Below are 27,943 nucleotides of genomic sequence, written 5' to 3'. Positions count from 1 at the left end.
ATTTAGATATGAAGTCTGTTTTGCAATTTATAGAGTCAGCTGTGAATTTCTTTGTGAGGCCCAGAGAACTGGTTTTGGAGGGTGTGTGAAGGGTCAGTCTGGTTTGTTAGAGAAATAGATGAACTCTGCACCTTTTTTTTTACACCCAGCGCAGCAATATCCATCAAGACGGGGAAGAGGAGGAGTTGTGTGACGGCTCCACACTATGGATCATCTGTTCTGCTCACATCAATGCAATGTTCCAACTCCAAAGAGGGACATTGCCTTCCTTGCAAATCTCTAGTCTTTTCCATTCGGTTTGCCCTCTCTTCTGCCGAGCCTGTCCGCATTCTTCCCTCCACCCATCTCATCTCCCCTCCTCTCTCATGCATTCTCCTTCTCCTCTCCGTGCTCCTCCTCTCAGATCCTCGTTGTCACTTTTCTCCCTCACTTTCTCCTCATCTCTCCCTCCATCATTTGCTCGACAATAGGGGGAGAAATGTATTGTGCGCTTAGTACGAGTCCCTCAATCTCTTTCACCGTCTGGGTAATGGCGCTGTCATTTTGCTGCTGTCTCGCTGCCCGACGGGCTCTTGAACAGCACGCGAGCGATGCTACCTTCAAGACATGACTTTCACTTAAAAGAGAAAACGTTTTCCACATGAAGTTCTGCTCCTCTTCTTCTTCTTCGTCTTTGGTTTATATTCTCCTCTTGCTTTGCCACCTGTCTCTGTTTTCCATCTCACTCGCGATTACAGCGGTGGGCCTAATTGGAGCTGTGCTATCAGAGCTGCGGTGTGTTTGCAGCCATCAATCATGCGGCTGCGTGGAGCTGAGTTTAGCATGCTGCTGGGGCCAGTCGCTCACCCACTGATGGCATGTCAGGATAACTGGCCTGCGAGATAGCGGAGGATCAAAGAATAGAAAACATTTAAAGGCTTTATTGCCTCGTTCACTGACAAGTGGACAGGCCATGGGAAATTGCTGTTTTTCTGTGTTCTTGCTGTCTCCCCCTGGATAATAAAACCTCTAAAAATTGCCTCGTTGTGGTAATGCATCTGTACTTTGATGTTTTGATGTCTTCACAAAAGTCATCGAGGCTGTACATCCACTACCTCACACCTGGTATCATGTCTAACTCCCCAAACAGCTCGAGTCTGAATTGAATTCGGTCATGTTAACCTTCGGTACAATTGCTAACAAACCAATTTTCTCTTTGCATCAGTACGACCGACTCGTCAAGTGAAAAATCAATCTGCACAAAAATCACGTGAGAAATCACTTCTTCTAAATGTAGATCTTGAAATCCATTCAATTCTCAGTTTCTTTGAACTCTGTTTTTCATAAATACCTTCTCATATCTAGCTAATGGCTCTTCTGAGCAGCGAAGTGAAAACCATGCAAGAGCAGTCTTTAGTTCCGAGAGTAAAATTAGTTCCTTTAAATATCTCATAGCAGTATAACAATAGTTAATTATATATGTAGATATTGCTTATGCATTGTCTTTTAATTTTCGACCTCTTTGTGGTGTATTTGTAAAATGTTTCTCATTCTCTGCCCATGAACAAGAGTTTAAAATCACAACCTGCAATCTCAATCTAAACTTAGTAATAATTTGACATTTATCATGATTATATATCTCAAATACATGTATGGTTACATCGCCCTGCCCAACTTGTCGGACTTCATGGATATTTTTAGTTGAATTCACCCTCTGGGTTAAGTATCATGGGAGAATGTCCCTCGTCCTCATGATGGTCAGTAACTGAATCATTGGTGTGAGTTCCCCTGCAAAAATAACAATACAAAACGACATGATGCAGCTTGTTAAGGAGATGAGACGACTCATCACGGATTTCAATATTTCCCGACACACTCCAACAGATTCTTTGTGTTCGAACACCACCCTGCAGCACTTTCGCAGATACCACGGCAGAATGTTCCCTCTGATTCTACCCCTGCCTGTGACAACAGTGCTTACATTTCTGTCGGTTTATAAGGCCACTCTTGACAAATTGTCAGTAGTTTTGGATGTTGCCCCACCACTGGTTTTGTGAGAGGCGGGCGGACATCTCCACCAGTTTGCTGACTGAGAGGCTATTAGCCTCCTGGCCCCGGCACCGTACAGCCCGTGGCTGCTCATTCCTCTGGCCCCTCCAGACCCTCTACACAAAACCGGCCGTAGCCCGCGGACCCCTGCATCTGAATTCACTCGAATGAGAGGAGGTGGAGGGGGAGGACGGGGGGGCGGAGGAACGACGAGGAGAGAGAGGGATACAGAGGGAAAGTTGTGCTCCACTGAGGCACGACAGCCTCTCTCAAACTATCACCCTCCGAAAGTGTAAATCCAAAGTTAGAATAGTAGAGATACTGCGGAACAGGACAGGCGAGACAGGGTGGGTGGGAGTTAGGGCGAAGAGCGATATGAGGGAGAGCGAACCAAACGTATTTCAAGGGATTTTGACCAGATAAGGCCGAGGTGTGAAGACGCAGGGGGAAGTTTTCCTCCTTCAATACTGAGCAGCGCTGCAAAATGTGGTGTTTATGATGCTCCTCCAGCTTATGCAAAATATCTGCTCACAGTTAATGGATATTGTATGTAAATGTGTACCTTGCAGGAAGGATTTATTCCCGTCCTATCATTCGGCCGAAGTTGTCATTTTCAAATTTTTCTCAGCATGTTGCATTGACTTTAAATTTATTCCGAACGCAGTTATACACATGCCAACTCTAGGGGCGATCCTTCATTCACAGAATTGTTTGCCAGATAGCATCAAATCTCCTTATGACATGTTCTGTTAACAATATTGGATCGACGATGTTGCCCCGAAGATAACCATTTTTTGATATGGCAGTCTTATTCCTATTAGTCAGACATTGTGTTGCTGTGTATCCCCCTGCAGGCGGATGATGACAGACAGACGCATTTAATACAATATGTCTCATTCATAGCTCATTAAACAAGTGTAGCGCTTGAGGGGAGAAATCAACTCTGATGCCTGATCGTACTGCTAATGATAAAAAAAATATGATGTAGCGCCGGATATCGTTATAGGTGAACATTTGCCGTGAGACTGAGAATGAAAGTGCTTTGTGAAGAAAAAGCAAGTTTACTGAAATAATAAAAGGTCATCTATGCTCCATCGTCCGCCGGGGGTTTGTCGGGCACTTAAAGGATTTGCCCAGTCAACAGCCACATTTGTTCTTCCAGGACTTTTAAATGGATCTTAAAGCCATAACCTTTAATCACCCAGTCAGACTCATTTTAGTTCCACTCACCAGTCCTCTCGTTTTGTATAACTACATCCCCCTCATTCAATTTATTTCTGTCCCTACTTGACTTTGCTGCTCTGAAAGCTTTTCTTATTTTATTTTTTTTTGCATCGTGCAAACATGAATCTCCCTGTTGGAGGACTGAAATAAGTGGAGGCCTGGGCCCCTGCCTGACTCCTTTCCCTATTATTTAAACATGCAGTAAAACCAATAGCTAAAAAGTCATTTTTTACCCACACTGTAGTAATGGTGCCCTCAAAAGACCATTTGTGCCCTGAGTGCCAAAACTGTTTGCTATAATTAGAGGTACAGTCATTAATGTGTCCTTTTCTCTCTGTTTTGTCACCCAGTGTTTGGTGCGACTGTTAATTACTACTTTTGTTCTGATTTTAGTGTAGATCACAACTGCAGGAATAAAACTGGTCTGTGAGATAGTTTTGAAATAGTATATACTATATATAGTATACATACTTATATATTATATCTACTTATATGTTTACACCAGGGATCAGAGAGAAAGGGCATATCAATCCCTTCTACGTCCTGTACATATGGCAGAATTGACAATAAAGTTGATTTTGACTTTGACACAGTCCGAGCTGCAGGTCACTTTTCCCAAAGACAGTCACCTCTGAAGAAAAACCTCTTATAAAGCTGCTTTCATACATGCACTGAAATGTCCTGGAGTGGCTGTATGGGACATGAGACATTCTCATGAACTCTTCACGCCAGCCCTTTTGTAAAATGAGAATACAGTAGGTAAACCTCTTGAAACTTCACAGCATATTGACAACGTGTCCTTCACACGACAGATGCAAAACTGGGAGAATACAAATATCTCAGGATGAAAAAGTGGATCCCTACATGAAGAAAGCACCAACGCAGATGACATGACGCTGGTGTTGATTCTGCTGTAAAGAAAAACACACGCTGGATTTATTTGTCATGAACAGTCTCCTGCTGCGTTCTTCTTACGGCAAACTCCACATCTGAAAACGTCTTGAATGTTACTGATCCACACACTCGCTCCTGTATGTTCACGGTTTTGAGGCTTTTGGTCAAACAAAACTTAAAACAACTAAGTTTTATTCCATTCATGTGTGTGGGGGGTCAGCCTGCTCGACCAGAGGAGAAAGTTTAGGCCCAAAAAACACCGATACAGGAAGCTTTGAAAACTTTTATGACATACGTGTCAAGGGGGCAGCTTTTACTGGAATAAATGTTGCACCACAGTGGGACACACTCGTATTCTGGACTGAAAGAAACAGACCACAATCACCTCATCCATCACCACCTTCACATCCTAATTCATTCAGGGCCTCAACAGAGACTGAGCCGGAGCTTCTGCTGGGAAACAGGACTTGAGAGTTTATGGCCATGCATCGTCTCTGTGAGACAGAGGTTTGTGCAAAGTGCTGACATGCTGCTGCTAAACAGGTTTAATGTTTAACACTGATTACCTCATGTTTAGCGTGTTAACATGCTTATATTTCCACGCACTGGATACAACGTAGAGCTGAGGCCTCTTGGAATAACCACGAACCTCAAGATAGAGCTTCAGAAAGTCAGAAGAGGTGCAGAGTTGTTAGGATTCAGGAATGCAACTGCTCATGATTAGTTGCTCAAATATTTCAGTCTGGACTGGTCGTCCGATCGACCCCAGAAACCCATGCCCCGACATCCCAGTGCCCAGAGCACGTCTCTCCTCTGTCACCTGGATGCCCCTGACAGGTTGGCGTTGCCCAATTCAACTTTTCACCTCTCACGGTGAACAGATAAAGTTAAGATTAGATCTTGTTTCTTTCTCCAGGCTGCAACTTGAGGGAATCTCACATTCCATCAGGTTTTAAGCCATAAATGAATAATCTGTGCCTGAGCTGTTTGGTTTTCTGTGGGCGTGTTTCTGCAGCAACAGGGTTTTAATTTTAAGCTGCAATTTGTTGTCATTTCATTCCCTCAGCTCCATAACGCGTTTGCATTTTCCAGTTCTTCGCCTGAGTCCGACTCTCAGCGCCTCCGATCAGTCACGGTGCCACTTCACTTTGTCCACATGCTGCTTGAGTGGAGGACAGGAGCTAAGGGTTTAAAAACTGTTAGATGGAAGAAGATAGAGAAGTTATGATTTATATCTGTGGGAGACGAATGCCTCCGCCGTCCTCCTCATCCCTCCACTCATCCCCGTGGCAGCCACAGGCTGATGCATTAATCCGTCTCCCCGCCGTTTGCAGAGGGGGGGGAAAAAAGGGACGCAATAATCGTTCATCAAGTCCAGCTTGGGGCCCACGAGTCGACCTTGAGAGAGGGGGCTTTCATATTCATCCTGGCTTTATTGGGGCTTTTTTTTTTTCGCCCCACCACCCATCCAGACAGTTATAAGGGCAAGAAGTGAGCAGCACATATAAAACCACTTGTAGACAGAAGGATAAATGTCAGTCAGTGAAAGACCCCTCGCTGTCAGAGAGGCCTCTTTTAGAGAGTCAACATGCTCCCGGTTCATGAGTCGTCCTGCATGAATCAAACTCAGGCTTTTCTTTCTTTCTTTTTTTTACCAGCTTTGAAGAGACGTCCCTGTTGTGTGAAATGTGTTTATGCTTCCAAGTTCAAATTTCAAGTGATTTACGCTCCGCATGAAACTCTCTGAACCGCACTTGTTTTTACTGTTGGGTCCATAACGTTTCTCTGGGAATAATGCTCTCGTTATCTGTTTCGCCACCGCACATTCTAGGTTAATGAATCATGTCGTATGCTGCGTTTTCATGGTCTCATTTTTATGTGGACAATAAGTCACCTCTTAACAGTCTGGCACATCTCTTAAATGACGTCATTTTTCTTTTCTGGATGTTGTCCAGGTCATATTGGGTGTAACGAAGGGGGCGGGTCTTCAGTTTGGGTTTGACGGCTGCTGTATTTTACTTAGACGCAGACTGAACTGAGACCAGCATCAGGTTTCTTCATGATTACTACTCTATTTTGTTTTTAAACAATACTATAATGCTATAATGGGCAACTGTAGAAACAACGGAGAGGAACTAAAGCAATACTGTGAAATTAGAACACACCCAAAAAAAATACATCAGAATACAAATCTTACTTGATGGACTAAGAATACAGGTAAATTGCATAGAACAGGGCTGTAACCTGAATGTAAGAAGTTCCAAAGGCTTTTAATGTGACTGAGGTGGTTTCCTTGAACTTTTCATGTCTGCGAGTCTTATCTGTGTATTGGCCTCAACGTTTTCGGCTGTTGTTAATCTCTCCACGTTTCTCCACTTTCCCTTGCTTCTTGTATGTTAATATGATCTGACTGTGGAAGGGAGTGAGAAAAACATGGGCTCAGCCTTCAGGCTTCATCGGAACTCGCACACAAAACACGACGACGGCCTTTAATTAGTCCACCGTGATCGTTTCACTTTACACACAGTAATATTGATATTTACAGACATATTGTTTTTGACTCTGTTAAAAGTGATACGTCACACTTCACTGTGTTTTTTTGAGCTGTAAACTAAATCATATATCTGTTCTTTGATGAAATACATTAATGCTGGTTTTAAAATCACATTTATTAAGAAATCTGTGGGTTGAATGTGGCTCATATCGCCACCTAGTGTTTCAAACAGTCTTCAATGCTTACGTAGAGTCAACTGTCTTTACTATGGGAATCTGGAAAGCTGCGCTCATTTTCAAATGTTTCAAATGTTAAAACTAAACCACCACATTTCACATTGCAAGCACAGTGGTATATCGTATGGTTAGGAGGTAGGTAGGCTTGTCTCAGCTCTGCCTCCTAGCACTTCGTTCAAGGCATTTTTTGGGGGGGAGACACTTCACCCATAAGTTAGGGGGAAGTTGCACCTTTAAGATGTAGTGTAATATTGTAATAGGTGTCGTGATCATAATCCTTCAAAATGTTGCTTTCTAATTCATTTCAAAAGTTCGCCTGCACAAAATGGAATACACAACTTTAACATATTGGTCATATTTGCACATTCCAGTGTTGGTTTTGTATTTTTGTATGAAATGATAATCTCTGGAAAGCTAATGAGGTGTTGCTGTGCATGTTAATGTAGTAGGTGCTTAAAGTGAACTTTAATGATCTCATTTGTGATCCCATGTTCTGTTCTCACATATACATGGACGCTGCACACACACACACACACGCACGCGCACACGCTCTGTTCACACAGCTGCCTGTGAGCGTGTTGTATTCCTTAAGTCAACTCCTCTGCTCTATTTACATAATATTGTGTGGCTGAGGATGGTCTGCACTCGCTGCCACTCCCCCTCTGCCCGTCCAGCTCTGGCCTCTGCAGCCATTAATCAGAGGGTGATGTACACCAGCTCTGTACAGTTTCTACACCCCCTGCATATCAAACATGTGCCTAGGCTCAAATATGAACATTTTAAATTACCTATATGTGCATATATGTAATGTAAATATTTATAGAGACAATATAAGAGATTGCCTCTTGTAGAATATGTTTAGTATCAGAATAGCACTATAGCATCCAGTAATTTATTATGTGTGTTAAGGTTATCAGTGATTAAATCCTGTGTGCGTGTGCGTGTGGGTATGTGCGTTAGTCTATTATTCATTTTATATAGGCTACATTGCGTCTCTGCGCTGGCTGGTTGATTCAAAGTCATCGTTGCTCCTGGTTCATGTTTCTTTTATTATTGTTGTGAATGAAACCAGAGCTGTTGTAGATATAATTAACCATGCATCGTTCTGTAGCTTCGGGGAATTTATGTGCTGGCACAACTTTGTCTTCTCTGAGCTTCTGGGCACTGCATGCAAGACATATGTTACAGTAACATTCAAGGCCACATATTATGTACCTAATTGTGGCTCATTATTCATAAAATACTATATTAGAAGTATACTTCACAACATTAAATGTGTATATTTACACTGATAAAGCCAAACATGTGCTACTTCACTGCTGTGAAATCTGATTGACAATGACACAGTTCAGATAAAGTCGAACCCATATTGACAGCTGAGCTACTTCAGCGCCTTGAACCCTAGCAGTTTGGATTAAGAGCTAATTTAAGAGATTAACTAAAAACAATGATATAATCTAATGTGTCCAAAGCTTCAATAATGGCAGACAGAATACTGGTCATCCTTCCAGGGGCGTAGCACAAGATTCTGGGCTCTTTACACAGGTAGTCTCTGTGGGCACCCTTCCTCTCTTGTTTCATGATGTCCCTCAGGCATATTTGAATTTTTTTTCTAGTGTCAGAGTCAACTGTACAAATTAATCTCTAGTGGTTGTTAGGGAAGTCACCAATGAACAGAAGTGTAAGTGATAATGATCTGATATGCTTAATTCTGCACAATAGGAAATCTCCCTAACCCTGATCACACCAGAAACCTCACAAAGGTTGTAGTTATACTAAAAGGTAATGCAAAAAACTTCAGGGGCAGGGCAATAGGCTCTCTCTCTCTCTCGCTCTCGCTCTCACACACACACGTGTATGGCCATTTTCAAGATAAACCCTCCGTATAAACACATCTTGCTATTTTATTTTTTAATTTGTGTTTCCTGTCGTTATAAGCAGTGTATCTGTACGGGACTTTTACTGTGAAGTGGTTGTTCTTTTTGAGCGAGACTGTCGAAAAATCGAAAGTCATGTCGTCCTGGTTCAAGTCCACATTGTTCAATTCTTATTTCACTATGGGCTCTCAGTAAAGGCGAATAAAACTCTCGGCTACATGAACATCAGACAACTGTGAATCTGCGACACACACACACAGCCAGTGTGACCCGGTGTAATAAACTGTTATTGATGAATGGACTCACCTTTCTGTGGAAAGAAATCTTCCAAGAGTTGTCTGCCCTGTTTGCTTTCTTTCTCTTTCCTCTATTTCTTTTCTTTTCTGATTCACAGACTTGTCCTGACATATTGAACACCACTTCTCCAGTAGTCAGTCGCTCACTGACTTCAATTATGTTTACAGAAGAAGCCTTCTGCAAGGACTAAACCATTTGTTTGTAGGGGTGAGACAGGTGACCTCAGGAAGCCTCCACTATTTTTGGATCTTTAGTCAATAAATCGATTTATTCATCCAGTTTAAGCCATTTTCATTAAGTTCTTAGAAATTAAATGAATAACATTTAAAAAAAATTGTTTATCATTCAGTGCCCGGTGCCCAGTGGAACAGACTTCTGGAAGTCTGTTCCACTTCCCCCCCACTGCGACGCCACTGCATCCACCACTTGTTGGTCTTTAAATACAATCATTAGCTGTTAACATACTGTAGCCTCCATGTTCTTCCACTTTCTAATATATATTTATATGATTATAGAGCCTGAACCATATCAATTTGCCGGGGCAGATGCCCAAACTGGTATGATAGCGAATAATAACTTTCAACACTGATACATTAATATATTTACTTAAAACATGCTTTGCTTATGTCAAATTGGACACACTCTAATAATTTACTTTAATAAAGATAATTGCAATCTCATTGAAATCTGAAACATTCAATCTTTTATGTATGGAATTTATTATATAAATGATATTATAAAATGATGAGTCATGAGTCTCCTGAGCACACTTACAAACGCTGGAGTTCCGTCTGACAGCAGCTCAGTGAAAACCACTTCCTCCTGATCCACATCTGGAGAAACCAGATTGTGGCAGATAGTTGTCGTCTCACTGATGTCCGCTGTCAGCGCTGGCACCCTCACTTAGTGTGTGTGTGCGTGTGCGTGCGTGCGCGTGCGTGCGCGTGCGTGTGTGTGTGTGCGCGTGTTATAGTTAAAATGAAGAGCACCACACTGTTCTGCAGCTTCAGCCTCCCATCACTCACATCTCCACTTATGTTTCCAGGTGACTGAGCCATATGGGCCCCATCAATCCTCGAATCCATCCCTCGTCACGATGAAGGGTTGTTTCAGTGTTCACTTTTCCCAGCACTTTGATGCCGTAGCCTCCAGCTTCATACGAGCTTCTTTAATGTTTAAAAAAATGAAGATTTAAGGTTTTAAATGTTTGATGAGCGCTTTAACGAATACGTTATAAGCAGCGTGGCCTCTTTTTTCTTCTCATCGTCTTTTTTCTAACTTAATTTAGGTTTTTTATCAAGTGGTTACTTTAGAATTTACACCAGAACAATAAAGTTAAATAGTTTCTCTGTTGTTTTGACAACCGAGGCATTGGATTAGTAATTTACAGCCATTTATTTTCCGCCTTTTTGGGTTTTGTGGCAGGCGCTAAAAGCCATTTAACACAGCTTTTCAAATTGGTTAAGTGCATCTGAATTCCCAGTGACTGCTGTGATTCCGTGTTTTACATGGGGGAGTAGGGTAAATCCTTTTATGCCGCAACAACCTCCCATGAGGTGAAATCTGTTTTGAAAAGTCATTTTCACACAGAAAATGCACTTTTCTCTTTTTTCGACCTTGTCAGATTCGTGGAAGCCAGTTTCAAACTGCGCGCAGGATTCAGCCGTGTGCGCCACACAGAGCCGTGTTTGTCCGAGTGTCAGGTCGTATCAGGATCGTTGTGTCTGATGTGGCCTGGACAGTTTTGTCCCTCTCTGCAGGAGAAAACCATCCCATTGAGAGATTTTCCTGCTCTATTCACTGCTTCTTTCTTTTTTTTTTTTACCACTACAACTGCAATCATTTTTCTCATCAATACAGCAGTCATTTCTTTAAATAATTGATTAAGTGCTTAGTAGAAAAATGTCAAAACAGTTTTTAGTATTGTACATCACGTTTCCAGAGTAGAGGTTTGCTTTTCTTCGCTTTTTCTTTAGTCCCAAAACAAACAAGGGAAATAACAAAATCCTCCAGTTTCGGAGGATGCAGCAAACATTTGGAGTTCTTCTTCACCAAATGACTGATTCTCATAATTACCTCCCGCCAACAAGGTTCTTTTTTCTCTCGTCTGCTTGAGATCTCAGCCAAGGAGGTTTTGATTTCATTGCTTTGTCTGTCTTTCAGCAGGATTACGCTCAAACTACAGGGTTTAGTTAAATCATGGTGGAAGGGTTGGTTATTGGCCAAGGACGAACACATTCACTTTTGGAGGGGATTCGATTAAGTGGGCGGATCTAGGACATTTAATTTTCACTTTTTTTAACATTACAAGATGCATGCACTCACCGAGTGCCGGTCTAGTTGGTTTGTTTGTTACCTTTGCCAATAAGGTTTGTGTGTATTTGTGTGTCTGTCTGTTAGTTAGCAGCATTACACAAAAACTACGGATTACCATGGCTCTTGCTGAGAGGATGCAGTGTGGGTCAGGAAAAAAACCCATTATATGTTGCTGTGGATCCAGGAATTTAATTTACTCTCTAACATTGCGTTTTTTTTGTTGACATTTTCAAATCAGGCACATTTAGGGAAGTGATGTTTATGATTTTGTGAAATTTGGTGCAGCTTGATTGCATTTGAAGAGACTGTTGGTGCTTGGCAGTGGAGGTATACGCACTCCACTGAGGATTATGCAAAAATGGCTAAACTGATTTCCACTAAACTTGGTGGAGGCCTGAGCTTGGAGAGAACAGATGGAGTTTTGATGTGAATATGGATTAAAGAGCAGATCCAAGCAAAACTTTCACTGTCTTTAACAATATTTGATGAGAAACGATTCATAAGGTTATCAGACCCTTTCCTGCTTTATTGTCAACATAAACATTTAAACGTTTGGCTCTATTGTGCATATAGGAGTATTACCTGTACATGTCACTGCTTGCATCACGTGACCTATGATCCTATTAAGCTTTTGCTAACTTCTCTCTTTCTTTCCTTTCTTTCAGCACTCAGTCCGTGGATATCTACTTTCTCCCACCCGGGTGTGCAAGACTATTCCCAGCTCACCCTTGACCTGACCAGGAATGAGCTTATTGTGGGTGCCAGGTAAGAGACTGTAAATCCACTCGGCTTCTCACCGCGCCGAGCACATTACTCAGAACATGATACCCTTTCTGACTCACACACTCATTTCGGATAATGACGCTTCTTAAGTGCTCTGCCGAGGCCTCGTTGGACCAAGTCAGGCTTTGGATTTGGCAGAAGGGATGAATTTGGAAGAAATAAGTCATGTCACAATAGTGCATGTGTGTGTGCACATATTTTCATGACCTGGTTTGAGCCTCTTAAAAACACAGACAAATGCAAATTATATTCAATATGCCTCACAAAAACACACACTCAGACTTAAAGGAAACTAAGATGACTGAAGGATAATAAAATACATCCTCCAATCGGCTTTGCTTTGATTTGACAGCAGCTGAAATTGTCTCTGCTCTGATTCTTCATTTGCATCATTAAACACATTTCTCCTGGATAAAGGTCAAACTGTGCACACACACACTCATCTCACTGTCGTCTGTCGTCTCTCCTCAATCCAGAAACTACCTGTTCAGACTGGACCTCAGCAACATGTCACTGATACAGGTAGGCAGACGAACGACTCCTTTCTCTCTTTTCTTTCTGCTGAACTTCACTGGCTCAAGTTCATTTTCAAACTTGCATTGTTATTGCTTCACTAATTGTTAGAGTATATGCTAATTGTCCTTTGAAGGAAGACATTTTATGATTTTTTTTTTTTGTGTCTGTCCTCTGGGTTCTGCAAAGTTAAAATGCCCACAGTCTTCAGTATGCAGAGCTGATCTCCCCACAGTAAACCTGCTCCTGAAACATCTCGTCAGAGTTTACTTGCACATTTATTACATGTCATTTGATGGACGCTTTTATCCAAAGCGACTTACAATTCAACATTCACCATCTATGAGGGGCCATTTAGGGGTTCAGTATCTTGCCGTAGGACACTTCGGCATGCAGATGGGGAAGACTGAGGATCGAACCGCCGACCCTCTGGTTGGAGGACGACCACTTTACCCCTCAGTCACAGCTGCCCCACCACATTTCTGCTCATTTGCATATTGCACAACTAGGTTCTATACACCATGGAAGTCACTTTATATTTGAAATTTGAAACATACATTAGACTGTGGGCGGAATAGTTCATATTCAGACTGTAGTGACCTGTTTGAATTAAACATATACTACTCCTGTACTACTATTCTAGAATTGCGTCAGACCGTCGGAAGTAGTTTAACTCATGATCCAGCAGAGGGCGCTCACTATCAGAGTAGGAGGGTGTGAGTATATATATTTCAATTAATTTTGTGTCCTGTCAAATTCATTCGAACTTGATTTTTGGAAAACGCGACAACCCTAGCACTCGAAGCGATTGACCAATCACAACAGAGTGGACAAGCTGGCCAATCAGAGCAGACTGAGTTTAACGACAGAGTTTCAGACAGAGGCTGAAAAGAGGAGCTGCAGCAATGATAAGGAAAGTGATGTGTTTTCTGAACATTAGATTATGTTAAGATTTTCCAAGTAAAAACACAAATTCAATCATTACCAACAAAGATAATACAACAGCTCTTCTTGAAAACACAGAGCCTGACGGGTTGTCTGGTGTTTTTGTCGTGCTGAGCTTTGGTGATTGTTTGTGTGTTTCAAGATGTGGAAACATTGTTCGAGGAAATTGTTCTGTGATTTCAGAGGATTGAGGCATGTGTGCGTCATCAAACCACTTGTTGCTCTGCCTTTTAAAGGTTTTTCTGTGGTTATTAGATATTACACGTTGTTTAATATACATTTATTTAGGTTTTAAAGGCAGCTGCCCTTGTAGCATGAAATGTTATTAGAGGAGACACCTACAGGCTGAAAAGCTGACAATAATAAAACTTTATTACTGCAATAAATGTAGGGGCTCCTGTAACATAGATGCAATAGGGAAGGCAGCAGAATAATGTATGCATGTGTGTTTGAATGTAGAGGCAGGTCAGGGTTATGATGGGAGTTCAGGTTATGGACGAGGTTTGAATGTAGGTAGGAGGTCCATGAAATATTGGTTTGTGTGTGTGTGTGTGTGTGTGTGTGTGTGTGTGTGTGTGTGTGTGTGTGTGTGTGTGTGTGTGTGTGTGTGTGTGTGTGTGTGTGTGTGTGTGTGTGTGTGTGTGTGTGTGTGTGTGTGAGCGAGCAGTTCATCACAACAATCTAATAGATCTAGGAGGCTGGTTGTTAAGGCTCTCATTTACCTTTAAACCCTCAAAATACAAAAGTCTTTTATTTCTATAAAGAAACAAACTTTTAGAACCCAACAAAAAACAACAACCAGTCGTTGCCTCAGTTTTTTTGCTCTCACCAAATTTTGTTCAAGTTTTGGTCACTGCATCCTGTGGTAACATGTGACAAATAAAATTCCCTATTGAAGTCTTTTCTAGAAGAATGTTTTCTGAATATGCTCTAAAGATATAACCATGGTTTCGGGATGCTCATCGACTTGAAGTTGCAAAGCATGATTTGGGGGGGAAATGGCATCCAAAATTAGAATTGTGGTACTTGCCGAACAAGCTTTTTTAAAATGGCCAAAGAAAAACAATTATTTGATATGAAATTTGCTGGAATCCTAGATTTCCCTGGTAGCGATAAATCATCCTTTCGTCCGTGGCAAATATTTCAGGCCCTTGGCGACAGATTGCATTGATGTTTTTTTGCAGCAAATGCTTCCTGCTGTGTTGCTCAGTTTAACAGGACGTCACATGTCAATAACACATGGCTGGCAGTAAAAATCAAGTCTCTGTCGGTGATGCTCTGTCTGCTGAGCCACTTGTTCCAATTTTGACTGCGGTTAACTACAAATATACAGTTTCACACATATGCCCAAACCACTGTTGAGTTATATAAGTGAATGATATTTATTTACATGACAGTTGAAATTAGCTGCAGGAGATGCGTCCATATGCTGAACTAAGAATAGTTACCGTCCTCCATGTTGCAGAGAATAAACACATGTATCTCTGAGTGTCCATTGCCTGTGGGTGTTATGTGTGCGTGTGTTTTATGATATTGTGAGTGCTGAGCAGGAAAGCAGCGTTGGTGGAGCCGGGAGTGTGAGCTCCGGGGCACAGGTTGCATTACGGTTGCATCAGACACCCCCAGTTCTCTTCAGGACCGTGTAATCTAAACTGGTACATCACTGTCACTGAGAAAAGACAAGCAGTCTTCATACAGCACAGTTCAGTGCACAGGTGTCTAAAGATCTCCTTTTTAGTTTGACACTGGTGATTTTTGCAAAGTTCATTATATATTCGGATCCTGTTATCACTAATGTCATTTCCTATATCTTATAATCGAAAAAGGTGATGCATAGTGGTGGTTTTGCATGTTTTAGCCCATTAGCTATAGATTTTGTGAACTTGATGTTTCCAAAGCTTCGCTCATGGTAAGAAAATGATTTTCACTGAGAACATGTGTGTTTTACTTTTTGTCTCCATGATCTTTTGAAAACTAATTCCTTGGTGCTGCATTAAAGGAACATCTGGGATTCTTGTTTTGGCTGCTGAAAAAAAAAATGCAAGGAGTGTTGTTAGATAGTGAGAACTACAGCCTGACCGATATGGATTTTTACAGGCTGATGCAAATACCGATATTAGGGGGTTAAACATTTTAAATACCAATATATTGGCTAATATGTCGTTGTTTTTGTAAAGTCAATGATTCCTAAGATGACGTTATGAAACCCTAATGACAAAGAAATGTAATCAGGTTTTGATATATCTCCTAATAAACAACTAAAGTAAAGAAAACAGAAATACAACCAAATATATAGAACTTGAATTATTTATATATTATATAAAATGAAAATCTAATCCTGAGCTTTTCTGCATTGTCTTCAAATATGCAATTATAAACACTGATAGCGATATGTTGGGCTCTAAGGCTGCAGGGCAAACAGTATGGGTATTAGGAATTTGTCCGATTCTTGCATGAATAACATTTCTGTTCGATAACTTCTACTGTTAGCTTAATGTAGAAAAATCGATTTACTTGTTCTTTCCTGATTGAGGCTCCATCAGTCACCTTTTATTGACCAGCTTGTGGAACCATTCTTTTTCTATTTTCTGAAACCATTTAAACTAAATAGAAGAAGCACTGGTTACATTATATTTTCAAGGACAACGGCCTGCATTATTTTACATTTCCCCACATGGATGAAAGCTCAGCAGACGCTACTTTGTCGAACAAAGTCCCTTTTCACCGCAGCCACATGTGAATGACATGATGTGTACAGCTGCCACCCGTGTGTCACCGCCGATATCAATGCGCCCTTTGTCTGCGTGTCCTAGTTGTCTCGTTTCGCAGGAGAGAAGTTGACTTATGAGGGTTTTTCGTTTGTTTTCACCCCGGTTGTGTTGTTCTCTGCAGCTCCACGACACATCTGCTATCTCAACATCACTCTGACACGTAGGACGCATCCATGCTTTACATGCATATTCAGTAAATGTGCACAAATATGCACTCCACCATGCTGCCTGGATTCTCTAAATGTGTCTTTCTCCCTCAGACACACGCCCACACACATCCTCAGCTTATTGTGAGCTTTGGGGATAAATGAGGTTGCTCCTTCTTCTCTCTGGCCCGATGCGGAGGTGTCATCCGTGATGCCAAGGCTGAAATCAATGTGAACATTATACAAACTGCCCAACGAAGCAGGGGGGAGGGTCCGCACCCCCATGCTCATTTGCCAGTAAACGAGAGCTGTCCAAAGAGACGGAGGAGGGCGGCATCTTAAAATACTCCCTTTCCTTTGTTGTATAACCAAATGGAAAAACAAACCCGAATCTCCCACCTGCCCGTCCGAGCTCCTGCTTCGACATCAAAGGCTCAATTCCCAGAGTCGTTTAGATTCCTGAACCAGTGATCGTTGAATGAAAAAACCCAAACCACCTGTCAGACACGAGGGCTGTTTTCACACTGGATTTGTTTGCTTGAATCCAAACCCCGAGTTGAGTTGTCTTCGCTCCCTCGTGGCGCTCAGCTCGGTTTTTTTTTTTATCCCAACGCAGCTCTTTTATTAACGTTGCCAGGAAAATTATCGGCATCCATTTCACTGTAGAAAGGAGAAAATAATTTGTGTTGTGGGGACAGGTGAACTAGAAGGAGTGTGATGATCTTTCATTGTTCTTCTATGTTAGATTACAAATCTTTTGAGTAATTCATCCTTTTCAGTTCAATTCAAAGATCCATCCATCCATCTATCTATACCACTTTTCCTTTGATGAAGCCAATCACAGCTGACATTGGGCTTGATTTTTGGGTCTTTAAATATAAAAGCAAACATGGCAAACTATAGTAGTTATTGGACTTTACAGTTCATGATGCTGTGATGTAAATGCACAGAGCTGCGTTTCCTCATTTTAGCCTTGAATCTTTGTATACTTGATCTGGTTCGTTTTTATGGAGCTAGATCAACCGCCTATCTGCGTCATGGCTCTGTGGATTTTACATCAAAGCTTTAAGCCAGGATACAGATCACGACTCAGCCGACAGATGAATGTCGCAGATTTCAGTCGCCGCTGAGAAGAGCCTCACATTTAAGAAGCTGCTGATTCAGTCACTAATGGTTCAGTACACTCAGGTGATAGAGACGTGTTTGCTCCTGTACTGAATACCTCGGTTCCACTGTGCTTTTAGTGAAAGAAAATGTATGGCAACACATTTACAGTATGTGAATGAGGCTTCCTTTTTTTCTGAGATAGTCACACGTGACCTCTTTTCAACACCGACCCAAAACACCAATATAACGGTGCAGCTTCGTCATTCCTTCTCCAAAACCATTAGTGTTTAGTGGCTTTCGCTTTAATCGAGCCCATCACCACCCCAGCATCCTGCTTTGATTCTTTAGTTTCTGAGCAGAAGATATCTCCTCCCAATCTGTGTGTGCAGGCTCTGCAGGGAGACTATGCTGCAGGGGGGGGGATGAGTTCAGTGCCAGAAACGCTAAAGATTAACTGTACTGCTGTGCTGCGCAATTAATTTTCCTATGGGGGTACTGATTGTGTTCTGAGACAGCACTGCACTTTCACTGGAGCCAGTCATAGACCACCTCTCTCAGGTGCATTCGGGGTTATGGTTTTTCTGGTCTGCACTGGATCAGGAAAGACATCTCGACAGCATTGGCTTCCAATTCCAGAAAGCTACGTCTCTCTGTGGCTCGCATGTCCTGAGAGCCATCCGTCTTGCCGGCTTCACGCCCCTCATGTGTATCGTTACGGGCCAAAGGAATTGCAGTGTTGAATTTGGTGCGATTTGGACAAGAGATAGGTTTAATGGCCGGTCTCTATACGCCGCAACTCAATTGCTGCAGGTCACTGTTGCAGTTTCAGAAAGAAATCTGCAACCAGCATCATCACAGACCAAGAAAACAGGCCATTCCAAACAGACAGGTTTAGAATGGGCACCGCAAAGCTCCGAGTTCTCGAGTTGTTGTGCATTTGAAAAGGCAACAAGGTGAAGTTCATCTTTATTGTCAGTCACCTTACAGCACTGCACTCACAACTTCAGCTATTTAAATGCTAAGTACACTGCGTACTTCTGAAGTCAAGGATGTGACCTTATTTGAAGACGGCATCAACTGCCAGTCCGAAAGTTTACTGCAGAAACCAAGTCGACCCGTAAAGAAATGGAGCTGCAGCCCCGTGGGACAGGAAGCATGAATGGCTTTACCTTAAAATAAAGGTTGTCCGCTGAGAACAGGTGAGAGTCACAGTGAGGCCATTTATTCAAGGACCTGCTGATTGATTGAAAAGCCAAACCAAAGAGGGTGGATTACACACAATGCCGCATTCTCTGCTCTCTCCCACTCATCTGTGGGGACTGGTTGTCCTGGGCTGTCCAACAGGGCCATTATCAGGGCCTGTAACCATCCACCGCTGTCACCATCCATCCTTCCCCCCCTTTTAGTGTCGGCTTTTCTCTCCTGCATGAAGCTATTAGAAATTGTGTGCGTTGGATTGTTTGTGTGTCGGCCATTTGGGTTATCAATGACAGCCAAAATGGGCCGTTCCAGACTGATTCATCCCACAGCTGAAGCCAGAACAACCACTTGTCTGGGCGGAAGCATCGTAGATGAAGGGCGGGATGTATTTTCTTTCTTTTATATACACTGAATGTGTGTCTGTAAGTGTTTGGAGGCAGATGCCAGCTTTGCACTTTTTTCGGTGGCAGAAGTTTTTGAAGGCAGACCATGCCAGGGGAAGGGCCGAGGTGCTGATGCCAGGACTTTTAAAAGCTCAGCCCGGCCCGTTGTGTTCAGGCACCTGGGAGAACACCTGCCACCGCCATTAGTGAGCAGGCGAGCGTATAGAGGAATAAATGTGTAGGCAATCAGTGGAGAGGGAGAGTGAGGGGGAGAGAGAAGTCTCAGAAAAGTGGATCCAGGGATAAAGAGGTAGCCAGGGGCTGAAGAATGAACGACAGGAAAGATAACAGGAAGAAATGGAACTAGAAACACAAGCCGAGACCAAGAGAACAACACTGGAAATCGCACCTACGGAGCCGAGATGAAGACGAATGAGAAAGAGAAGAGGAGTGAATATGAGAGAGAGAGAGTGTGTGGAGGGGAAGTGAAAAGCTTTAGTACCCGCACAAGACGTGTCCGGGGAGAGGATCCAATGTCCTCAGAGACACATCTTCATTACGCACCTCCCTGCCGTGTTGTTGTTTTTTTGTGGAGGAAAAGCAGACTGCCAAAGTTTCTGGAAGGTTTCAACGTTTCATGCCAATGTCTTGCTATTTTGTTAGTATTGTTGATTTGAATAAGGATTAATATCCATACGTGTGTTTGTCACATCTTTCATACATCCCTGACTCAAGCAGCGTCTCTGATAACATTAAAGTTTATATCCTGAGGATTTGGTAACATCATGATAAAGAAGTCATGGGCATGAAATGTAAGCAGCAGTAAAAACTGACACCCTTTACAACGGCTGTAAAGGTCCATTACAGTTCAGTGGTTTAAATACTGTAGCTGTGTGATCACTTAGTTATAATACTTATATGTTATACTCCGTTATATTACCTCTGCCACTGATGTTTAATTGTCGTTTGTCTTTCATCAGGATTACTCGGCAACAAAAGAACCCAAATTAATTTTAGGGCAAAGGTGTTTCATGACCCAATGAAGAATTCATTCAATTTCGGACCAATCGGAATAAACATGCAAATTGCATTTTTTTTTTTTATTTAAAAGCTGTTTTTGGAATTATATTGATCAATCAGATTTTGCGCTCTTCAAGAACCCCTCTAGTCTCTAAAGGAACTGTTTCAGACAATCTGGCTAAATTGCTGTCTGAAACCTTTTTACCACTTGTGATTTTTTAAATTTACTTATAGAGGTGTGTATCTTTTCTCACCTCTGTACTTGACACACAACAAATGCATCATCACCCACAGGGCCACCTCACGCAGGGGCCGCTCAGGCATCCTGCACGGGCGCAGCTGATAGAGTCTCAACATCAGATGCTGGTGCCGAGTCTGAGAGTTTTCCGTCCCTGTCCTCTACCCTCCTTCTCGTTTCATTTTTAAACCCTTCACTCGCTCTGCCTGTCTTTTTATATATTTTTTTGTGAGATGTAGTTCCGGTAGTGGTTCTGATTGCAATCCACCCACATGCTCTGTCCTAGAAGTACCCACTGACAGAGCTCTCTCTCTCTCCCTCTCTCTCACTGATGTGCCGGTCGGCCTGAGCGCCGCCGCCGCAATCACAACAGCAGGGGGAAGTGTGTGCGTGTGTGTACGTGTGTGCGTGTCTGTGTGTGTGAGAGATAAAACAGAGGAGTGGGAGAGTGGTTAAAGTAGAGAAAAGCTCAAGTGTTAGATGGGTGGGAGGCGAAAGGGGGGGGAGCTGAGGCAAACGCTCTGTTTTTGTCATCTGCCCTCTCACTGTTTATTTGTATTTGGATGTAGATCTGCCAGATGTGCTACAAGAGCATTTCCACTGCTGTCACGGTGTTGGGGGGGGGAAGAAACAAGACAAACTTTAGATCTGCAAACTTTTCATGTTTGAGACGGGAGTGAACGCTCAACGCTTACTCCTTCCTTGCTTCTGCACTTTGAAAGTAATAGAGAAGTAACAGGAGCAGATCCCTGTTTGGATGGCTCTTTCTTCCTTCCACATGTTGCGAGGCACTAACAGGAGATAGAATATTGATTTGTGTCCCGCTCACAAATTTGTACTAGACAACAGAGCTGCAGGATTGTGCCGAATGGCTTTGTCTTTAGCTGAATGGCTTTTTTTATGGGTTTTTGTGAGTTGCTGTAGTCGTCGGCCTTGTCAGACTGTGTCAGATGCTCTGGAGGTTTTTTACACGGAGAAATGTCTTTACACGCCGCTGCTTGAAGGCCATTTGTCACATAATTACAGAAAGTACGATGAGTGTGCTCTTAAATTCGCTCTATTTTCCCTTTTCTGTCGTGTACACTCACAGCTGTGCAGTTATCTGACAGCGTCGGGGCATAAAAGGCCTCAGCGTCCGTCTTCTGTGAGGAGAGGGTGGAGAATGTAACTCCTGTATCAACCACTTCGGGTCACAGATGTACTGACCCCACCTTTTCTGCTGAGCTTAAGTACCAGCATTGACAGAGAGGGACGGAAATAAGAGGAGAAAGAATATGAATGGCAGGGAAGTGGAAAGACAAACATAACCAGCGAGGAGCTGACAGTTAATTCAAAGTGGGATCGTGCATCTCGCTCCCTGTGCAGGCAACTAAAAGGACAGCATGGTTTGTAGATTGCAAAACAATATAGGAAGTGAAGTGATTGTTATATCACTGGTTCAAAAGAATATCCTTCTAACTGCTTTTAGCATCAAACGCTTTGCCCCCTGTGGGGTTGAAGGTTGCTGGAAAAGGACAGCAGCTGTAGTCCGTGTGGAAACCGACTGGTTGAATAGATTCCACCAGTCACAAAGCTTCATGGGTAATTTGAGTTACTCTTAAACCACTCATGCAGCTTTATCTTTTTCTCAGTAGTCTATTCATATTCTCAATACGCTCCAAACTCCCATAATTTTGCCAAAATGGAGATGGACTTGTTGGAAGTGTGGATAATGGTTTATTTAAGTTGCTGCTGACTGAGTTTACAAAAGGACGTGATTGACACTCAAACGTTTGTTTTCAGTACTCTTGTTGATCCGTGATTAAATTCATTGGAGATTGTATTTGACCAGATATTCAAATGATTAGCATGTAAAGCACTAGTTAATACGCTAGTTTTCCAGACATTAGTTTCATATCTTAAACTAAACTTAAACCTTAAGACTATATTTGTTTTTATCCAGTGCACACAGGTAATGATTTCATAACACAAAAAACAATATATCGAATATCATCATCCAGAACGGTTACTCTGTGGTATTGCAAACTTTGGGTTTTATTACATCCATCAAGGAGAATATGTTTTCACCGCTGTCAATTTGACTGTTTGTCTGTCGGCTGGATTACTAAAAAACTACTGAATGGATGACATTTGAAATGTAATACAAAGTACAGAGTAAAAATGACTTTGTTTCCTGCAGCAGGAAGATAAAACTGAATGAGGTGGTATATTGCAACAGGCCTTGAAATCGAAGTGTGTGTGATAAACAAAGCACCAAGCACTGAAACAAGGAAAGAGAACTCACACTGAACAAATGGCACATATGTGAAAGACACACACACAAGGAAAAAACTGTAAAAACGAGAAATTGTGAAATCACTTGAAATAAACATCTTGCTTGTTAAAGAGTGAAGCCAGCAGGTGGAAGGAGGAAGAGGAGGAGGAGGACGAGGAGGAGGAGAGGTCTTTGTCAGTTCATCAGATAACCCAAACATAGATAAGACAGGAGCAACGTGGAGGTGGAATGTAAACACCACATTACTGTCTGGATCTCCACATATCTGCCTCCATCCATCCACGCATCTTAACGTTGCACCGCCTCAACTCGTTTTCTCCTCAGCCACTGCACACCTCCAAATCTGCTGAAGAAATCACGAGGCCTCTGTCTGTGACATTTTGTCCTGAGGATGAGATTATATTTGGTGTGGAACTGCAGCTGGATTTCCATCAGGTGCCAGTTCCTGAAATCATGTGGAACAATCAGGTTTGACATGTTGACGTTTACTCCAAGCTGAGTTTGTATTCTTTCAGAGCTACAGACAATAATAAGTGAACATTAGAGAAGTTCAGATACAGATACCAACATCAGAAATGCCTCCAATACTGTTGAAACTGCAAGTACATGAATCTGTGTACCTACTCGATACCACGTCTTACATGTACTGTATATTAGTTTCACTCGGATAAAAGTAAAATGTTCTTTTCCCAGAAATCACTTCTTTGCCTAAATCTAAATCTGTAGTTGTGCTAGAGTGCTGCTGACAAATTTGGGCGAAGAAGAAGAAGTGATTTCTGGTAAATGTCAATATTTCATGCAGGAAAGTCCCACAAGTAAAACAGTGACATGTAGGCTGCTGCAGGTCAGACTTCAGTTTCACACTATTTCAAGAAATTAATTGTTATTTATTCTTGGCTTTAACCTGAGCCAGGCTATAGAACAGTGATGGCACCTGATACAGTGTTAGCAGAACACAGCTGTTAAAACATGTTATATAAGTTTTTGAATGCACTGGTATGGGGTCGGCACCGGGAGTCGGCCGAATACAGTGAGTTCCGGTGATCAGAATCGGTGTCAGGAAGGGTTAACTGGTATCGGAACATCTCCAGGTCACGTGGCAAAGCTGCTGATTAATCCAAACCGTCGTCTTATGTCACTGTAAAAACAAGACGCAGAGCGAGACGACTGGAAAACACGTGCGGGGGTTCCGTCCAGTGAAAACCACTGGGCCTGAGTTTAGCCTCTTTAAGCTCCAAAACACACAAGGCTGCTGTTGAACTGCACTCTTCCATGTGGCCGGGCACAGTCGAGCGTTTCCCTCTGATTGATTTGCCCTTTTTGTAAATCAATGGGGGGCATTGGGGTTGTGGAAAAGGACAATAGGGGCTTTTTTCTTTGTTTACGCTTTTTTCCAGATATACAGTTCTTGGTTATTCCCCTACAGAGCTACCCAATTTCATCAGCCATTATCCCCCAGATATGAAGGGACTCGACTCAAAGTGGGGGTCTTGATATTCACCAGAGCGAGACTCAGTCTGGGTCACTTCTGTCGTGTTGCCTCTTGATTTTGCTGGAGAGCAGGGACCCTGTGTTTGTTGTTAGTTTGGTTCCTGAGAACGTAGCAGAAGTTCTGAGACAGGAGGGATCCCCCTGTGTGTCGGGGGCCTGGGATTTGTCCTTGACGTGGTGTTTGTGTTCAGGCTTGTTTGAGTCGAGCTGCGGTCTCTGGCTCCCACAGCCAGCTGATGATGAGTAGCCCCAGGTTGCTGTCCTGCTGTGCAACATGATGGTCTGTATCAGATGCGAGGCTCGGGTGTGGGATGCAGGCGGAATGTGGCACTAAACCTGCACACTGCTGTTTCACTCGTGTTTTTCTCTTTGCAGTTCGAACTTTTTACATCTGTAATTATGGTTCATGTAGTTATTCTTAGGTATTTATACTGGTGACTCTTTTTACCTGACATATATAATTACATGGCTACGCACTTGAAACCACTTCCTCTATGTGAATATCGTTTCCTGCAACTGCTGATGATATGGTCCAGCTGGGTTCAGTATTATTCTATCAAGAGAGAATAATAAGAGCTTTTCATTGGTATACAACTGAAATTATGAATCTATTGACTGACGGACCAATCACTTCACTGTAATAGAACCATATTGTGATGGTGGTGATTTTATCTTGCTACTAAAATCTGCGATATCTGGGCCATTTTTACACCGAAAATGGAAAATAGAAATGAAAGCCAGCCTCCAGATTCTGCATTTTCACACAGAATCTGTTTATTGAAATTAGTAATTATAAAAAAGATAAATGGAATAAACACATTTTGGGGTTTTATTTTAGATGTGAAGGGTATAATTCCCTCGAATGGAAATATTCTAGATTTCTTGTGGAGCATTGTCATGTTTCCCCAAAACTCAGCCGGGAATATTTGATATCTTTTTAATCTTCCAGTAGAATTTGAAGTGACATCAAGGTTTGGTTTCACAGCCTGACTTTGTAAAGATGGAGAATAAAGAGCCAAGAAAAAGAAGATGAATCTCAAACTATCAATTTACATTACAATTTAGATGTGAAGCCCGTCTGTTGAAATACTTTGTAGTGAAACCTGAGTGTACTTTGAGTTTTTATTGTGATTAGTGAAACATAATGTCGCTTTGCAAACCTGAGATGACAGTGAAACAGGAGGGAGCAGCTGGTTTGTGTGTTGGTCTGTTGCTCGGTCCCAGTGCGCGTCGTTCCCTTGTGGCGAGTCACGACCAGGAGAGCAGATCTGACCTGTGGGGGTCAATAGGTCGACTGTCTCTGTTTGTTCATTTAAACAGGAAGTGACTAATGTAAACTCCCTCATCAACATCCCAATGCACCCGCACAGAAATAAACGTCGCTGTTATTCTAGGTGTTTTTGTTGGATGCTTCAGATTCCTTCGGGAGCGGAGGAATCGTGCAGCGATTGGTTAAGCTGAAGACACGGCAACCTTTTCTCATGCTGGTGGTGCCGGTGTGAATATATATATTTATACAGTATATATATGAATAATTTCATATCTGCATTAAGCATGCCACATCCAGCTACAGTCCTCACATCGCTGAAGGGCAGAGTGGATTCATAGTAAAAGCCGGGGATCAAAATGAATGAAAGGCCAAAGGACGGACATTAAACCGACCATCTCAGATATATTCATACCCTTCATTCGCCCACAGTATCACGCTCCACTCTCTTGCCCCCGAGTTTGATGAGTCATGGCTGATTTCATTCAAACTCTTCATTAATCTCTGTGCTGCAATTTGGCCAGAGATTTAATTATTGATGCCGCCTTTGTGAGAATGGAGGGATATTCTCTGAGCCGCAGAGCCGAGAGCGAGACGGCGGCTCCTTGTCACCCTGTGATGTGCCGCAGCAGGAATAACCATCTCTAATGTTTATGTTTCCAACCTGTTACCTGCATGTTTACATACATGTACAGAGTCACCACTGTTGGTTTGTCACAGAGTCATTTTAGCCTCGATCCTTCTTCCCACACTGGAACATCTCTGGGTTAGTAGCTGGTTTTATTATGTCATAAAGAAATATTACTACGTTTTTACAATATATAAGAATACAGATTTGACCGAGTGGAATTATGTATGAGAATTTGAATCAGTTAAACCCAACATAACAGTCAGTAGCAGCTTATCACACATTTGGCATTTATGTCGACTAATGAATGAAAAGAAGTAGCAGAATGCTTTGCTCGAACTAATCTCTGAATTCTTTATTTTTTTTATGTCATGCTTGTTAAAAGTTAGTATCTGTTGAAAAACAGCATTCTTATACATTTTTTAAATTGTTAATATCAGCCTCATAAATCCACTAGTTGGCTTTTTTATGCACAAGCACAGACAAAAGCTGTTTTGCAAATGGTGACATGAAACAGGGTAAAACACGAAGATCACAGCATAACCCCAAACCTAAATGCCTCAGTTCTCCTGTTAAAAGATGCACCTGAACGCACCATCACAATAAAAAACAATAACCAATGATTGTTTGAAAAGTCATAAGTTCATCAGTAATGAAAAACGTTCCTAAAATACAATTTAGTAATTTACCAGCTCAAAACAGTGACTCAATATCTAAAAATAATTTGATAATCTGAGTGTCTCATCGTTTTGACTTCCTGTCTCAGCATTTATCTTTTTTCTTTCACTGACAGAACTGGGAGAATGAGCAGAAAACAATAGTTCCTCTTCTTGATCAGTTTTAAAAGTGTCACACAATTATTTATGCTCAAAACAATAAGTGATTAATGTTCTATTTAATAGAAACTGAATACTGGGCCCTGTGTGTACATGATGTTCTTTAACACAGTGACGGTGTGCACGTTCCTCTGTGTTACCTGTGTGGGTGTGTACAGTACAGTAAGTGTCTGTGGAACAGAAGCATAATCCACTGTGCTGGTTGGTTGCTCATGGAGAGACCGTCTGCTTTCACCTGCCATCGTCCCTAATGTGGAATTACAGTGAGTGGGAGGCAGCAGCCGAGAGAGTGGGCAAACACACACTGAACCACACATTGTGCTCGACTCAACGTTTTCACATCTGAGGGGAAAACAGCTTCCAGTTTTCCTTCTGATTTCTTGAATAATCTGTCATAAAAGTACACTTCTACATTTGTTCTACGTGTCCAGGATTCAGCGAACAGTTCTCTGCAGTCCTTTGTGATGGTATTATTGCATCATATTGTCGTTTGGGAATAAGGTTTTTTGTAGTTTTCTCTGCGAAGGAGGTTGTTTTTATTGTCGTTTGTCCGTCTGTCCGTCACCAGGATCACTTAAAAACCACTGATTTCCATGAAATGTTGTGGATGGCTGGGGCATGAAGAAGACCTCAGTCAATTTTAGATCCTGATTAACAATCTGATTCAGGAAAAATTTTGTTTGCACATTATTTAAAAGCCTCGTTGGAGGTGTTTGGTCTCCTAGCGCCTCTTCATTTAGGGGGTGAAATACACTTTATTACAAAGGCTTCTCCTTATTTAGCATATTTAGTAGTAGGAGTAGTAAGTAAGTTTGTATTGCAACCAATGTACTTTTTAAAATTATACTTAATGAAAAGAAAATACTGCAATATTCTGTATTTAAGTACAAAAGTAATATACAGAGTGCTTTCAGTTTATATTCAGGTAGGAAGATGGATGGATGGATGGATGGATAGATAGATAGATAGATAGA

The 27,943-nt window shown here is 42.1% G+C and overlaps 1 protein-coding gene across 3 annotated transcripts in view; it reads left to right on the top strand.

The window, feature by feature from the left end:
* Positions 1–27,943, top strand: part of sema5ba (sema domain, seven thrombospondin repeats (type 1 and type 1-like), transmembrane domain (TM) and short cytoplasmic domain, (semaphorin) 5Ba) — a 161,564-nt gene that overhangs the window by 69,768 nt on the left and 63,853 nt on the right. For all 3 annotated transcript variants that reach the window (XM_035174135.2, XM_035174133.2, XM_035174136.2), the window contains exons 4-5: positions 12,032–12,131; positions 12,626–12,671. In XM_035174135.2, coding sequence (XP_035030026.2) covers positions 12,032–12,131; positions 12,626–12,671 — 146 coding nt within the window. The remainder of the gene's footprint in view (positions 1–12,031; positions 12,132–12,625; positions 12,672–27,943) is intronic.

This window comes from Hippoglossus stenolepis, chromosome 13 (genome assembly GCF_022539355.2).
Source record: "Hippoglossus stenolepis isolate QCI-W04-F060 chromosome 13, HSTE1.2, whole genome shotgun sequence".
NCBI lineage: Eukaryota > Metazoa > Chordata > Actinopteri > Pleuronectiformes > Pleuronectidae > Hippoglossus > Hippoglossus stenolepis.
Note: the sequence above shows the minus strand (reverse complement) of the source record. Positions and strands in the feature narration are given on the sequence as shown.